We start from the raw sequence: 16,549 nt of genomic DNA, 5'->3' as shown, positions 1-16,549 counted from the left end.
TGGCAGAGCAGTAAGCCAGCAGCAGTACCACACTCTCTCCAGAGGCGGCGCCGCGGCGCAAGCCGCAGCCCCCAGCCAGCCGCGCAAGCCTCGGGTTCAAGGACTGAGGCTCTACAGCGTACACTGTTGCCAGGCTTTTTGGATACTGTGTTCAGAGCACACTTAAGGTAGCATAAGCTAAGCTATGATGTTTGGTAGGTTAGGTGTATTAAATGCATTAAAAAAAAATTTTTTTTTAATTGATTTTTTCAAGAGGGGAAGGGAGAGGGAGAGAAACATGGACACCATCGATCGACTGCCTCCTGCATGCTCCTGCTGGGGATCCAGCCCAGAATCCGGGCCTGTGCCCTGACCGGGAATCAAACGGGAGGACGCGCAACCTTCCCTCGGAGCTGCCCGTCGGTCCTCCGGACACTGACCCACAGGCGGGAGGGCCCCGCACGTGAGGCGCGGCGCACCCACCCGCCCAATCGCCCCGCCGGCCTCGGAATCCTTGCTCCGCAAAGGATTCGGGGAAAACACAATGGGCCAATCTAAAGGCAGAGCGGTTTCTTTGATTGACGCGAAATATACCCAATGAGAGAAGAAGGCTAGAGACGCTTCCGCCACAATGGGCAGGACATGAGCAATTTCAACCAATCCAGCTCAGAAGTGTCTATCTTGTGGGAGGTCCTTGAGGAAGGGGTGGTCGTTGGTATCTGTTGAACGGCTTGAAGAAGTCGTGCTACCTTGAGTAGGGGGTTAAAATCTCTCTTGAGAGGAACGTCTCTGTCCGAAGAGAAAATGAGTTTAGCTCTGAGGTCGGTAATGAGGGGGCGGCAATGCTCTCTCCACACCCCGGCAGCGGGCCCCAGGGCGGGTGTGGAAGGGAGGCAGTTTGGGACGCGGAAAAGGAACCTCGGCCGACCCCCCCCCCCCCCCCCAGGCCCGGAGCCCTCACCTCGGGGGCTCAGGTGTGTCGCAGGTGACGAGTCCCGTGCACTTCTGCTGAGGTTGTCATACCTGTCAACGCGTTGGGCTTTGAACCGCCAAAAAGATGGGCTGTATTATTTGCAAGGAGGCTGTGAGATAGCGCGAGGTTTTTCTCGCGGTGTTTCTGCGAGAAATCAGGCCCTGGAGCATCCATCCATCATCCATTCATTCCCTCCTTCCTGGTGTACGCCCCCACCTCAGCTGCGCTGCTCATGCCATACTTACTGTAAATTTTGGAAATAACACGAAGCTCCTGTTTGCCCATCATCAGCCGGGGCTCTCTGTACAGTATACCTGGAGACCCAAATTACCTAAATTTCTTGAGTTTCTTTACCTCACATTCAGTTCGACCTCTAATCTTCTGTTGCTCTCTCCCCCACCCTCATCTAGATGTTTTACTTTAAAAATAACCATATAGTTACACCACTTTTGAAAAGGTGCTGGTTTCTGCTTAGGGATGTTCGTGGTACCGTTGGATGGGGTCAGTTTGTTCGGTTTTGGGCTTGGCCATTCGGAACCAGGGGAAGAGAATGACCTGGGAATGGACAGGCTCTAGTTAAGTCGCGTGTGAAAGTTTTTCTGTCTTCCAGCTTCATCTGGTCACTTGGTAGCCAACTCTTGCCCCCCACCCCGCCCCCGTTTTTTTGTAGATTTTTAGAGAACAGAATAACTTTTAAGTGCAAATAGATAACATATTCTAATGAAATCAACTGGATTTGACATTTTAAAGTTTCATAAAATTTTCTGTTTCAAAATTTATACAAGCGTTGCAGCCCCATTTGAAAATTTGGAACATTTGGATCAACATCTCTTAAGGAAGATATTTTTAGCTTTTAAAATAAATTTCCTTTTTAAAAAAAAGTTTTTCCAGAGTTTATGAGAAATTAAATTTAAATTTACATGTTAAGAGATTTATAAGACCATTGACTTCACGCAATTGTATAGAACTAGCACAAATATTAGGAATATTTTAAGCGTTTAATAATCATGATATGTTTGGACTCAGTATCTTGGCTGATTTCTTAATACCAATGGAAGGAATTATGAAGTTTCAAACTGTTGGAAATATGTAATCCAAAAACATTTCTAATCTACAATGCCAAAGTACTTTGTAAGTTAACTGATAAATTGATTTTTAATAGTAATTTTGATAACTTAGTTATAAAACTGTCAAAAGCAAACCAAGTATATAGTAAGAGTCAATTATGAATTTAACTTTCTTTTTAAAAAACATTTTTTATTGTAGAATAGTATGGATGCTTTGTTTTTTGTTGGGGTTTCTGACGTAAAGTAATGTTTCTTATTCACCGTTCTTGCTTCTCACACAGTAATATTAGTGGGAATAAATACAAAGCTAGGAGGAAGGAAAGTTAGGTCCTCATTTTTCTTTTTTTTTTTAATAACCTGTAACACTTCTCAGTTTAGGAAAGTGGAAATTTATAGGAGCTTAAACTATGCAATGAGGCATAGGAGACTAGGATTTAAGTAGACTAAATAGACTGTTTTCATTTTGTAGAAATGAACTTGTAGACAAAACAAAGAGGAAAAAAAGAAGAGAACTCTCTGAAGAACAGAAACAAGAAATTAAAGATGCTTTTGAACTATTTGACACAGACAAAGATGAAGCAATAGATTATCATGAATTAAAGGTAATAGTGTATTTTAAAACATAGTATATTTTTTCTGTGAAAATGATTTGCATTTTTGACAGTTGGCTAAGAATACATTTCTAAATATTTTAACTAAACTGGTTTTAGAAATATGAAATCATTTTAAACACTAACAGTAAAGTGCTATAATAAAATTGAATAGTACTAAATTTTCTTTTTAGAAACTCCTTTTCACATGGTAAAATGAATTGTATTTTAAATGTAAAAATACATTCCTACGGAGGGGCTTATTTTTCATTTACGTAATTAAAGTTCTTCAAACTACAGAATTTAAACAGTTCTTACTATAATCTTTGGTGATTCATTCTGTTTTTCAAATGGGGGAATGCTATTTATCTTTTAATTTGAACATATTCGTAAACACAGTCTCAACTTATTTCACTGGTGCAAACAATGTAATTGATGTGTGATATTGACACACTACTAATGGGGGGGAATATCAACTTTAAGTCCTGGAATTATTTATGAAGATACAAGATTCGTGTTTAGGGTAGTATGGATCTGACACTCAACACAACGAGAAAGGTAGCTTTTTTGTAGCTCTTTGGCTCTCTTTTCCACTTTTTTATTGTTTGTTTGTTTGTTTGTTTGTTTTAGTTACCTAGCTTTTATCTGTTTTTCCTTTATAATGTCTCTTTCATTGGTTGCCATTGTTGTTATCATGGTTTGGGATCTTATTTCATATCTGGTGCTTCCTAAATGGTTTCTTCATTTCTAGTTTGCCCTGTACTTTCATCTTTCTAAAATCCTTCTCCCATATTGTTCAATGCTTATAAGCCTTTGGTGGCTCCTTATTGTACACTGCATAAAGTTCAGATTCCTTTGATTTTTATTGAATGTTCTCCACACTTTTACTACCACCTACGTTTCTCATTTGCTAACTCCTTTTCAATCTGAGCTCTTCCCATTCAGATAAGGTAAGCTGCTCTATTCACTGTTCTCAAGTTTATTCTTTATTTTGGTTTCTTAATACCAGTCATTCTTTTCTAAATACCCTTCTGTTCCACTTTTTCCATACATCAAGGAACAACTTGAATCTCTCAAGTAAGACTTCTTTTGCCAATAGCATGTCTCTCCTTTATAAAGTAACAAGACCTTCTTTCTCTAAACTCAGGGTCATGTACTACCTGATAACTAATCATGTAGAGTCAGATGATAATTCTTATTTCAGTGTGTTTTAATCTCTTATAGTGTATAACTTTTTAATATTTATGCTATGCCTTTTTTCCATTTTAGTGGTTAATCCTTTGAGAACAAGTAACTTGTTATATCTGTGTACTATGTCAGTGTGTTGTATAGAATACTACATATATACTCTGATTTGTTTGTCATATAAAAAAGGATATATAAATTAACAAATTGCCATTTAATTTCAATAGTGAGGAAAAACTATCCCTTTTTCTATTTTAGAGACATAAAACATGCAAAAGAATTGTATATTTTATTCATGTGTCATCATCTCTTAAGTTGTAAAAATTTATTTAAGAACCTGAAATCACTTTTTTTTTAAAGAATGCTTTATAATTTGCTTTTCCCTTTTAATCCAAAAGGTGGCAATGAGAGCCTTGGGGTTTGACGTAAAAAAAGCTGAGGTACTGAAGATTCTTAAAGATTATGACAGAGAAGCCACAGGGAAAATCACCTTTGAAGATTTTAATGAAGTTGGTGTGTATTTTAATACTTTTTGTAATTAGCATTTGTTAGGAAATTATCTGGTTAATATCAGTATTTTTTTTTTTATTCTCGGTTATAGAATTTTGTTAATGAACATTGCTGTATATGTGGATCTTACATAGTTTTTGGAGGGTACTCTTTATGTTGATTTTCAAAGAAAAAAGATTTATAGCTTTGCTGTGGGATTTCTCATTTTGTCTTTTGTTTTGTTCTGAAGATTCTAACCAAGATTCTCTGTAGTTATTTTATGGAAAAATGTCTTTCCAAATGTTTCTGACAAAACTAAAAGGGTGATCAAAAAATTATTTTCTCACAGTAAAACAGAAAATTTGGTATTCTCTTGTTTGGAAAATATTTCCCAAGACCATTCAGTATGTGATTTTTGTTGGCGACGTGGGAGAAGAAGAAACCTGTAGCAGCTGGTATCTTTGGCTGTAAAGTACATGCCTTCTGTTAGACAAAGCTTATGAGGGGCCACACGTTCTTGATGACCTTGATCTTGGTAAATAAAGTCCTCTGTTTAAAGCTGCCAGTGGGGAGAGGATTGTAGTAAGGGAGGCAGTTGGCAGACTAAAAGCAGGAGAAAACATTTTGAACAATCAAATGAAGATAATGTGTCATGGGCTTAATATGGTTAAACTATTATATATTGATTTTAGTGAGTTATTTATAGCAGATATACGAATTCTCCCTTCTGCATATATTCAGATATATATATTCTAATATAACTTATATTTCCTAGAGTTTTATACATAGAATGTACACATATTCAGGTTTGATTTTATTATTTTTCTACACCAATGGCACCACTTTATATGGGTTATAACATAAGCATATCATATAGTTATTTTTAGATATTTTTAAAATTTAGGAACAAATTCAATTATGCTCACACACAAACCCTTTATTTTAAATATCCAGCAAGAAACAACATGAGAATAAAAAAGAAATGGCAGTTAGTACATTTGGAAAAAACAGATTCATATCATTATCTAATTTTTTTTTTTAATCTGAAAATTTGAACCAAAAGTGAAGAAGAGAAAAGTTAAAGGGTAAACCTAAGCGAGAAAAAAAAAACAGCACAGAAGATCCTCAACGTATGAACTAACAGATGATTGTTTAGAGAGGCATCTTGTCCTGTTGGGGAGCATATTTCTTTTTCCCCCTCTGACTTGTAGAATTTACTTGAGAGGAAGGATGGAGCCATCTCTATTCTCCCAATATTGAAGCTCTGCTGGATTTTATGATTTTAGTCTAAGATTGTTTATTTATAGAAACAAGGCGTTAAGATATAGTGGAAATGCTACTATTAGGAAAGAGCTATAATTCAGGTACATTTGGTACAGTGTAGTGGTTTCACATGGACAGTTTGCAACCAGATTGCCTGGCTTCAGGTTTTGGCTTTGCCACTTACTAGCTGTGTTACTTGGTTGTTTTACTTGACTGTGCCTCGTTTTCAACTGTAAAATGGGGATAGTTGTATTACCTCATAGGGTTCTTATGAGGAATAAATACATTAGTATGTAAAGTCCTTAGGAAAGGGCCTAGCATATAGTAAGCACTATTAAGTATTTGTTGTTATTACTTTAAAAATAGTTTTTGTTTTATTTGTTTTAATGGCTGGAAGTAATCATATTGCATCACTGGAACATAAAAAGTCTCCATATATTTATATTTTTATTTTTTTCATATTTGTAGGCCATTTTAAGTACTGTATCATTGTCATTCATAATTTTACTGAGCATATTATTTCATCTAAAGTGAATATAACTTTTAAATGTGATTTTATTAGTCACTGTAGTCAGAGACCCATGCCATCTCCACCTTTTCCTGACCCTCCATCTTTTGTATGTTACTAGTAGGGCAGAAATACTGGATTCCTTCTAGAATAAAAGGCCATGGCTAAACTTCATCTCTGACTTTCAAAGATCAACCTTTTGGCTGGCTGAGCACGTACTTTAGCTATCCTAAGGCTACCTATTGAGAATACCAACTGTCAAATAAACATTTATTACTGTTTGGGAATCAAACAGTCAAGAACTATGTATTCTCCCTGTTTATTATTTTTGAAGAATAACTGACCACAGATGAATATATGTTTTATCCTTTGAAGGGATAAGAAATTCCAAATCAGAACATTTGATTTTTTGTTTTATGTACCATCTATTAGTTGTCTAAGGATACTGATCTACAGTATTTCTGGATGAAGTCTGACACTTAACTGGATTCTTCCCAGTGCTAGGAAAAAGTATTAGAATATATTTGATAAGTTTAGAATCTAGACAGCCTTAGGCTAGTGAGTAACATAGGTGTTTCAGGAATTGCTGCTTTAAAGTAAGACCAAGATAAGGCAGATGTTCGTACTCCATCTGTTTTTTGGTACATACTACTTATTATTTCATTGGCTATGTATAATAGAATATTGTTTTTGTTTTGCTTATTTAATAGATATTTGATAATTTATTATTATTATTTTTTGGCATTAGGTACTGTGCTGGTGTGAGGGAGGGAGTTAAAAGTTATTAGGAGATTCTTCTTTCAAGGAACTTACAATTTAAATGTAGGTGACCACGAGCTATAATTATAATTTTGTCTAGGGCAGGAATTGTCAAACTATACAGCCCTTGGGCTAAATTCAGCTGCTGCTATACACTGCCTCATCCATTGTTTACTGCTTTTGTGCCACCATGGCAGAGTGAGTAGTTTAGAAAGACCTTATCCGCCTCTCCCCCACCAAAAAAGAAAAAAGCCTAAAATATTTACTGTCTGGTCTTTAACAGGAAAGATTTGTCAATTTCTGATCAGAGCGATTGATGACTTTGCAGAGGGGATTTTTAATTTAGGCTGCTGGGAATGTAAGGATATCATCCCAAGAAGACTATTGTGGATGGAGTAGAGGAAGGCATTAGGCAGAGAAAACAAAGAGTGGTACCAGAAATATAGCATGTTTGGGAAACTTTAGGTACTTCCCTGCTCTAGAGGATGGGGAAATGACTAAAAAGGTAAGATTGGGCCAGGGAGGTAAAGTCTTGCATAACACGTAGAGTTTTTGGACTTTAGTCAGCAGAGGATCATTGTCAGTTTTTAAAGAAGAGTAGATGATGTTTTTAGAAAGATAATTCTGTTTAGAGTATTAAAGATGAGTTGGAGGGAAGACAGACTGCAGGCAGAAAGTAATATGTTTTGTGCTGAAGGTGGCGAGGATGAAAAGGGATATATTTAAGAGTAAAAAAGGTAACATCCTCAGAACTATAAGATCTAATTACTGATTAGGTTTATGGGATTGAAAATGTTCAGCCTTTCAAATATGGGGAACTATCTGTTAACAATGCTCTCATCTTTTTTGGAGTGGGGCATTGACAACTATCTTGGTGCTGGTGAGAGGAGTGTGGACTCCAAAATGTTGTTTATAGTAACTGGTATGTTTGCATAGAGCCTTCCAAAAGGTAGTGAGATATATAGTTGAAGCTATATGTCTAGCATTACCTTTAATGATTTTTGATAAACTTTTAATGTGATGTTTTTTATTTGCTCTATTCATAAGTGATTTTGAGAAAGTGTAAGGTGTAACTATTTTGAGGAACTACATTTTTGATAGTATAATTAAATTATTTGAAAATAGAGCTACATGGGCAGGAAGTTGTGAAATAGATTGAACCCACCTTAACTGCCTGCATGTCAGTCGACTTATTTTCATCGAAAGAAAATGTATTTCTTCTAATTAAATTCTATTTTGTATGACAGGAATAGAACATGAAAGCACAGAGGAGAGTCACCATAAAGTTTAATGTTTTAGCTGTCCAGAATGATGAGTATTTATAGTTCTCAAGAAAAGTTGCATTCTAAGGCAAAGTATTGATAAAAGATTAAATGTACACATAAGTCTGAAGTAACTAACACAATTAAAGTACCAGTGGAATAAGAATTTATGTATCTTGGAGCCCCATCTGTTCCCCAGATCACCCTGTTGCTTCTTTAAGTACATTAATACTTTCAGCAAGCTGCTTTTTTGGTTCACCTGTCATGTAAATTATTTAATTGGTGAAAAAAATTTCTTAACACTTTTTTTTCCTTGTCCTGCTTTTTTGTTGGGACTAAATTCAAAATAAGTTGAGTATGAGCCATGGAGTTAAGTGTGGTATTTTATTTTGGTGTTATGGCTGTATATATGCCAACTCCTTTTTGACTGAATATTTATGAGCTTTGATGATTTGCATACTTATAATAATATACTTCAATTAGTTACTTGGAAGACTTTTTGGATAAAATTAATGGATAGGAGAAAAGAAAACTATTGAATGTATGTGTAGATGATTTAACATCTTGAATAGGTGCCTATTCTGAAGCTTATTCAAATATGAAATAGCAGCAAAACAATAATAAAATATTGGGGACTTGAATTTTTCCTTTTGGGTGCATCAAACATTCCTGTACTTTCCATCTATAAGCATTTGCAGGTTTTTAATGATTTCATAAACCAGTAGGATTGGTTCATTTTTAATGGCACAGTGAAAGTCATAAATACCTTTTGTTATAGTGATAGACTAGTTTGCAGAATTATTTCAGAGATGTTTACTTAGATATTTTCAGATTTTTTACCTATATAACACAGATTTTTACTTCAATTTTTTTAATTGTGGCTATTAAGACTAGTAATATTGAAAGTATTAACTTTATTATTATATATTATTACATTTAGTATATTATAATGCATTGCTACTCTCAGCTATTGAGGTCTGAAATTACTCACTTAATTTTAATTACTTGTCAGAAGTTATTATTTTGCTGAACAAAATGCATGAAATCTCCTTTCCAGACTTCCCCCCCCCCCCCCCCCGGCTGTGTTACTGCAATTAGATTTAATTCTTTTCATAACCAGTTCTCATATTTTGGAGAACCAGTAGATTCTTCTAATCATGAAGGTATCAGTGAGATTTTCATCTACTGTCTGCAATTGTGTCTATATCAATGATGCCAGTGCATTTTATTAATTTGTCAGGGCCTTGTTTGTTTGTTTGTTTTTAAGTTGGATTAAATTTGAGGAACAATTAGTGTTACTATTAAGTTTAGCCAGCAAACATCTTTTATCTAGGTAGTTTTAATTGTTTTGTTGGTATAACATCCCTCCAGCTAGATTACAAACTCCTAATGTGCTTGATGTCAGTGGAGCCTAGAACAGTTCTTGATAATAGTATACCTTACATATACTAATATGGGTATAAATATAGTTATTTTTATTTTGCCTCTGTACAATATAAGTTTTGCTTATTCTTATAATAGGATAAATTATTGATATTATAAAGATTAAATTTTAAAATATGGATTTAATTTTTCTAATTTCAGATTTATCTCTTTGGCTTTTTGGGCTCTAATTTGGCATTTTATTATCAAGCTCAGTGTTGACAGATTCACAGCTTTACTTCTCATCTAGTACTTCGTTGATTTCACAAATGAATGCCTTTGTGATTATAAAGGTTTATTTTTTTGTCTTCTTTTTTTTTAAAACTCTAGTGACAGATTGGATATTGGAAAGAGATCCACATGAAGAAATATTGAAGGCATTTAAACTGTTTGATGATGATGATTCAGGTAAAATAAGCTTGAGGAATTTGCGACGTGTTGCCAGAGAATTGGGTGAAAACATGAGTGATGAAGAACTTCGGGCTATGATAGAAGAATTCGATAAAGATGGTGATGGAGAAAGTAAGTTTGAGTAAAACATATTCTAAGTATTCCTGATATATACATCTAATAAGTTTTTCTAAAACCAAATGATTTCAAGACCCTTTGCAAACTATCTCTGTTGTAATTTTTGTTCATCCTGTAATGGGCTTTTGCATAAATATTTTACAAATTCGATTTAGAATGAAGCAGACCTTTGAAACCAACTATACAGATTGTAATATGAGGTTCCACACTTCAAAAAGGTATTTACTTTTTTGGGGGGTGAAATATCACAAAATTTCAGCCACATAGTAAAATTTCAGCCTTTAATGCCTTCTTCCTCAACCTCTGTGCACTTCTAAACTGTACTAAGTTCCATTGATTCTGCCCTTCAAATGTTTTGGCTCTGCTTTATTTGTTTACTGCTGGTGTGCTAGTTCAGGCCCTAATTTTTTTGTAATTTTTTATCATAGCCTTATTATTTTCTTGGATGCCGGCTGGGTACAGTGCTGTATGTGCTTATTGGTGCTACACATGAAAACGGCAGATGTGGTCCCTGCCCTTACTGACTTTGTAGTCTCTTGTAGCCTCCTAATTGCCCTACATGCCTATAAGCCTCTACTCTCTTCCTTATTCAGTCGGTTGATAGCATTGTTTTCCTTACAGATTTGATGATATTTCCTTATTCGAACACTTAGATTGATTCCTTAGTGCCTACAGAATAAAATTCAAAGCCTACTATGATCTGTCTTACTTTAAGTATCTAGTTTTATTTTCCACTATAGTCTTTCATTTCTTTACTTCAACCCTCACCTCCCATACATACACTTTGACAAAATACATTCTGTCTTGAAACCACTTTTTTATGTTGTGCCTTTTATCCTGCTATTCCTTAATCCTAAAATATTCTAATTGCTAATTTCTGTCTGCTAAAATGTTAGTTGTTCTCTCTGGTACATTTTAAACTCCGTTTTTCTCTCTCAAAATCCTCTCCCAACATTGGGTCTCTGTTTGTATGAATTATGAGACTTTTTTGGGGGCCCATAGCATTTAGAGGAATAAACTATTTTGACACTTTGTACACTGCCTTCTGTTAGTTATATACATGTATATATCTCCAGTTATGTTGTAAGCCCCTTAAGAGCAGTATGGAATCATACAGTGTGAAAGGCCTGAGGTTTTAGAATCATACAGACCTGCATTCGAATTGAATCTCTACCATTTACTTAATTGCTTTGTAATTTTGTGCAAGTTTTCAACATTTTCTGAGTCTCAGTATTCCCATTTATAAAAATGAGAATGGTAATACCTTACAGGGTTGCTGTGGGTATTAAATGAAGATAATTAATGGTGCCTAGCGTTAAGTGTAAGCTTGTTTTCCTTTCTTTTTTGTCTTTACTCATCTTATGTTCTCCTGCATTTTCTTGAACATAATGAGTGCTTTAATATTTGTTGACTTAATGTCCTGAGCTGGAGTGTGTGTTACAGTAGATACATGTTGATATAGTACCCACTATACGTATATATATATATAGATATTCTTGGCAACACTGGCATGCTTTAATAATATCAGTTATAAAATATTTTGTTATACTGTATGAGGCACATGCAATCAAATTTCAGTTATTAGCTTCATTTGACATTAGAAGAAAATATCAATTAGGAAGCTGTCTCTTAAATTGAAACTTGATGTGAAACTTTGCTTAGAAAATGTGTCCATTTATTCATCCCTTGTTATATTGCTCTGTCTGTTGCTTTTGAATCTCACATTGCACATCTGTACTTCATTGCTTGAAGATTTATTTTAGTGTATTCTTAAAACATTTCTTCAGTCCTCTCTGCTTGCATTACTCCACTTTGTCACTGTACATCTGTTGCTTGGGTATCCTACTGTCATTTATTCAAATGACTTAACAGGCAAATAACATTTTTTCTCTCTTTTTTTCCAAGTATTTGGTTACAAATAAAATACAGCTGATGCGTAGTCTTTTATTATTAAGATTTGTTTCTGGGGGAAAAGGGTAGTCTTATCATATTAAAATAGTCTAATCCATTAGTTTCTAATCTGGGATGTGGGTCTCAATGGGTGGGGGGCCATTTTAGGTATTGCACGGAGTCTGGGAATTCATGTTTGCATCTAATATTGTCTGTAGATCATATGAATGACAGTATTGCACATGCATGCATATACTGGTATTTTTCATTTATATCTGTAAATACTCTTGTGAGTGATAAATATAATGACTTTGTAGAATTCATAGTAGCTATTTGACATTACTTATTTTTCGAACAACACATACTAAGTATACAGGTTGGGGCAAAAGTTGGTTTACAGTTATTTGTAAGGCAAATAATACAACAATAAATAATAATACAAGAATAAACTCTGTTTTGTGTTTACACAACTGTAAACCTACTTTTGCCCCACCCTGTAGTAGTTATAATGGTAAGTTCAGAAAATTATTGTTGAAAGGCATATTCAGATTCAGAAACAATTATAATTACAACTCTAATCCATTTAGTCTGGCTTTGGGACACTCCTAATTTATATGTGTGTCTGCAGCTCTATATGAAATCTGTTCATTTTTGAAGAAGTAGGAAGTTATATCTTATAATATCTTGTTAATCTGATTACTTAATTTGGATTCTTTGGCTGTAATCTCTTTAGATATAACCTACTTTCTTTGTATATGTTACCTGATAAAGCTCATACTACTTTGCTGCCTTTTTTGTGGACTTTAGTAATTCTTTTGTCTTTATGAATTTTTTACACTTTTCAGTATTTAAGAGCAATGAAAATGTTTTTATAAAAACGACATTTTTTTTTTGGTGTATATTAGAATAATAAACATTATGAGTGAGGAGTTCAAGGAAATAAAGCTATAATATGAAATATAAATAAAACTGTGGTAATGATATAGAAAGAATCCCTTCTCCACCATCTCTCCCAACATATGTAAAGTAAAACACAGTAAAGTTTTTTTGAAAAATGGAAGCAACATATAAAAAGCCAAAGTAGACCATTCTGTAAATAATTGTGATGAGTGTTAACATGTATTTAGCAGTTAATATATGTTAGATTCTGTGCTTAGCATGTTATATTATAGATTATATCACTTAATTTTCGTAATAGCTTTTATAAAGTAAATAAAATGTTATACCTATTCATGTGTAGTATAGATTCAGGTATAGATAAGGAAACTAAAGCTCTGAGAGATTAATAATGGCCTTTCCAACATTATCACAAAGCTAATACATGGCAGAGCCAGAACTCAAACTCAGATCACTATAATGACAAAGAACGTACTTTTTACTATAACACTGTATTGCCTCTTGTGCTATAAAGTTAAATATTAATTAGGTATCTATGTTTACGGAGTTTTACAAATTGCATACTATTATAGGAAAGCAATGAATTAGTAAAATATTCAGTTGGCACTTCAGATGCTAAAATTTGTTTTTTGCCCCTCCAAAGCCAGATGGTCTCTAAGGTACTTAATCTACTTAATTTCTCTAAATTTCTTTATTTTAATGACATATGATATGATTTACCCTGTGAAATGATTGATTTATGAAAATTTTGTGTAAAAAGCAGTGTAGAAGAAAAAAGTATCATATTGTTTGATTCAGTAAATATTTTATCAAATGCCTATTTTAAGGTGGGTATTATGCTAGATTTATTAGATATAGGAACTTGATATAAGATATTGTTGATAGAGAAGATCATAAAACCAAATGTACAAAGTCATCACAGATTCTCTTAATTGTCTGAATGGTTATTGGTAATAAAGGAAGTAGTTTAATTTCCTTAACCACTTCCCTTCAGTTTTTTACTATTTTGTTTTTAAGTCTTCTGTTTTTAGGTATGAAATTATGGAATAGATTAAAATGCTTTTGAAATGCTACAATACTGTAAGGTGTTTATACGTAAATCATAAAAATTCAGTGTTTGTGGATTTAGAATAATGTGAAGTTTAATTTGAAATTCTTTACATTTCAAATGTAATACTTTACATTTGAGAGACTTGTTCTAGACCTTTAACAAAACATAAGTACTCTTTGAATATTTTAATCATAGCTATATTATGCTGTTAAAATGATTTATAATCAAATCATTCTAAGGCTGCTTTCGTTATGTTTTTTCTTAAAAACGTTCTCTTATTTCCTGTTTTGGTCTACATGCTTCAGTCTAGATTGACTGAATCAGGATTCTTAAATGAAGGTGTATAACAATTGTTTAAAATTTTTATATTTTATTTTATTTTATTTTTTAACTGAGGAGAGAGGGATCAGAGCTTTCATAAAACATCGAAATGTGTTCATTTAGCTGCAAAGGTTAATGATCACTACTATAACTTGTAAGATTGTTGGAAGTATTTTGAGTGTTATAGGTTTTGTATTCTGTTCTATATCTGTCATCATATCTTGTAAATGATTAATACTGAATGAATGGATTCATGGTTCTTATTCACCTTTTGGAGAGCTCATTCTTTTTAACTCCTTGATAGCTTATTTTTGCACTATTTTCTGTCTTCAGCTATGTTTCTGATGGTGTTCTCCTACCTTAGCTTTCTTTCCACCTGTCAAACCAAATCCTATGTTTTTATTTTGGAGCCCAAGTCAAGATTTATTTTTACCTAAATTTTTCTCATCAATAATGATTTTTCCATTATGATGAATTTGTAGTTTTATTTTAATAATCATGATTTGTGTTATACAGCAGTTCTGTGTTTCAGGTATAAAATGTGACTAACGTGATTATTGAAATTGGTTTTCTGTGTGGTTTCTGAAACCTTTTTTATCTGTGGTATCCTTTTTTATTCCTGATATACATATTTTATCTCCTAACTTTTTAAATTAATTTTTTCTTACTCTTTATTATCAATCTTCTTACACAGGGGAAAAATATTAGACTAGTACAGTGAACATTTCTATTAATAATTCATGTGTGTGTGTATTTTTTAAAATTTATATTTAATAAAATCACATTAATATTACCCATTATGACCTGTTGTTTCTAGGTTGCTTTCTTAAACATTATGCTTTATAAGCTGGAGATTCTTACTGAATTTTATTTATAATTTTGGTAAAATAACAGTCTTCTCGGTGATCATTTCCTGTCTTTACATCTATATTTTATAGTATTATCTTTGTAATTAAGATTAAATCTGTATATTTCAAAATTATAATTTCTCTGGATACCTTTGATATATGGTGACCTGGTTTCAATGAGTTTTTCTTTAAAATAGGCTTTTAAATATATTAAAGTTAAAAACCCCCACCAATTTGACTGTTTTTTTAATGCTTATATATTTTCATCTTTTAGAATTCTAATTTATATGGTTGATATATTTAACTTATAAAGGAAGGGTTTGCTAAATGCAGTAGTAGAATAAAGATTATAGGTAGGCTTTAACCATCTAAGAAATTAAAAATTTCAAGCTTTAAAAACTATCTTTGCAAATGTAAACAAATATGATTATGATGGGCTTTTTTTGTAACTTACATAATGTATCTTTTCTATCACATTTTATGTTTTGCATTCATGCAGCTCTGTTTAATAAACATGTTCAACTTCTTAGCAAAGAAGTAAAAGCAAATATTATTTTTTTGTTTATTAAGAATTTGTATAACATTTATAGATACTTACTGTCAAATAGTAGTATTGTTCTCTGAAAAAATTTGTATTTCTGACTTACATTTTCTTTTTTACCACAGTAAATCAAGAGGAGTTCATTGCTATTATGACTGGTGACATTTAAAGAATTACAAGGAAAACACTAAGAATGTTGCAGTTATCATCTTAAATTCTATTTTTGTGCTCCAAGGCATGTAAAAAAGCACACCCCAACTTAGTTTTTTTGTGTGTGTTTCCCCCCCAAATGGACCAAAAATAAGCATCTTATGTATTCATATTTTATTACTGTTAAGTTTCTTCGTATAAAAAGTATTGTTAGTGCTCTAATAGTTCATAGCTTTGTAATTATAATATAACTTTATATATATATAAAGTTTAAGAAATTGAATCATGTGGTACACATTATTTGAAGGTTTTAAATTCAGCATTAGTCACTTTTGTTTTGGTGCACGTTTTTCAGACTTTCATTAATAAAATGCTTATTTTATTAGTATTTTAAGTTTTGTAAATTTTCTGTTTTGATTCCAAATATTTATTAACTCTCAATAGTATATTTCTTTAAATCTTTTCTCTTTATACTACTGGTTTCGGAAACAAAATAGAAATACAAATAGCAATAGAATGGCACATTTTTCCACAAGTTTAACATTTTATGTTTACATACAAGGAGATGACTCAATACAGGGTGTCCCCAAAAATGTATACACACTTTGAATAATTATTGATTCCAGTGGGTTAAATCTGAAAAGAAAATATCATCACTTGAACTATTAGCTGTCAAAGTATGTATACATTTTTGGGAGGACACCCTGTATAAGCATAATTCCTTCAGAGTAATGCCTGTCAGTTTGGAGGAGGAAAGTTTTGTGCATATAGATCCATTTATTCTAGGGTATTATGTTCTATAACACTTTTGGTGTCTTAATGTAAG

The 16,549-nt window shown here is 33.1% G+C and overlaps 1 protein-coding gene across 1 annotated transcript; it reads left to right on the top strand.

Moving 5' to 3' along the window:
- Positions 1-685: 685 nt before the first annotated feature.
- CETN3 (centrin 3) lies at positions 686-16,117 on the top strand. Its single transcript, XM_016216193.2, has 5 exons — positions 686-800; positions 2,489-2,621; positions 4,193-4,307; positions 9,828-10,019; positions 15,699-16,117. Exons 1-5 carry the CDS (start codon positions 784-786, stop codon positions 15,740-15,742), a joined length of 501 nt encoding a protein of 166 aa, XP_016071679.1. The 5' UTR covers positions 686-783; the 3' UTR covers positions 15,743-16,117.
- The last annotated feature ends 432 nt before the right edge of the window (positions 16,118-16,549 follow it).

The sequence above is a fragment of the Miniopterus natalensis genome, chromosome 3 (assembly GCF_054644295.1).
Source record: "Miniopterus natalensis isolate mMinNat1 chromosome 3, mMinNat1.hap1, whole genome shotgun sequence".
NCBI lineage: Eukaryota > Metazoa > Chordata > Mammalia > Chiroptera > Miniopteridae > Miniopterus > Miniopterus natalensis.
The sequence above is the reverse complement of the archived record's forward strand: the minus strand, read 5'-3'. Positions and strand labels throughout refer to the sequence as shown.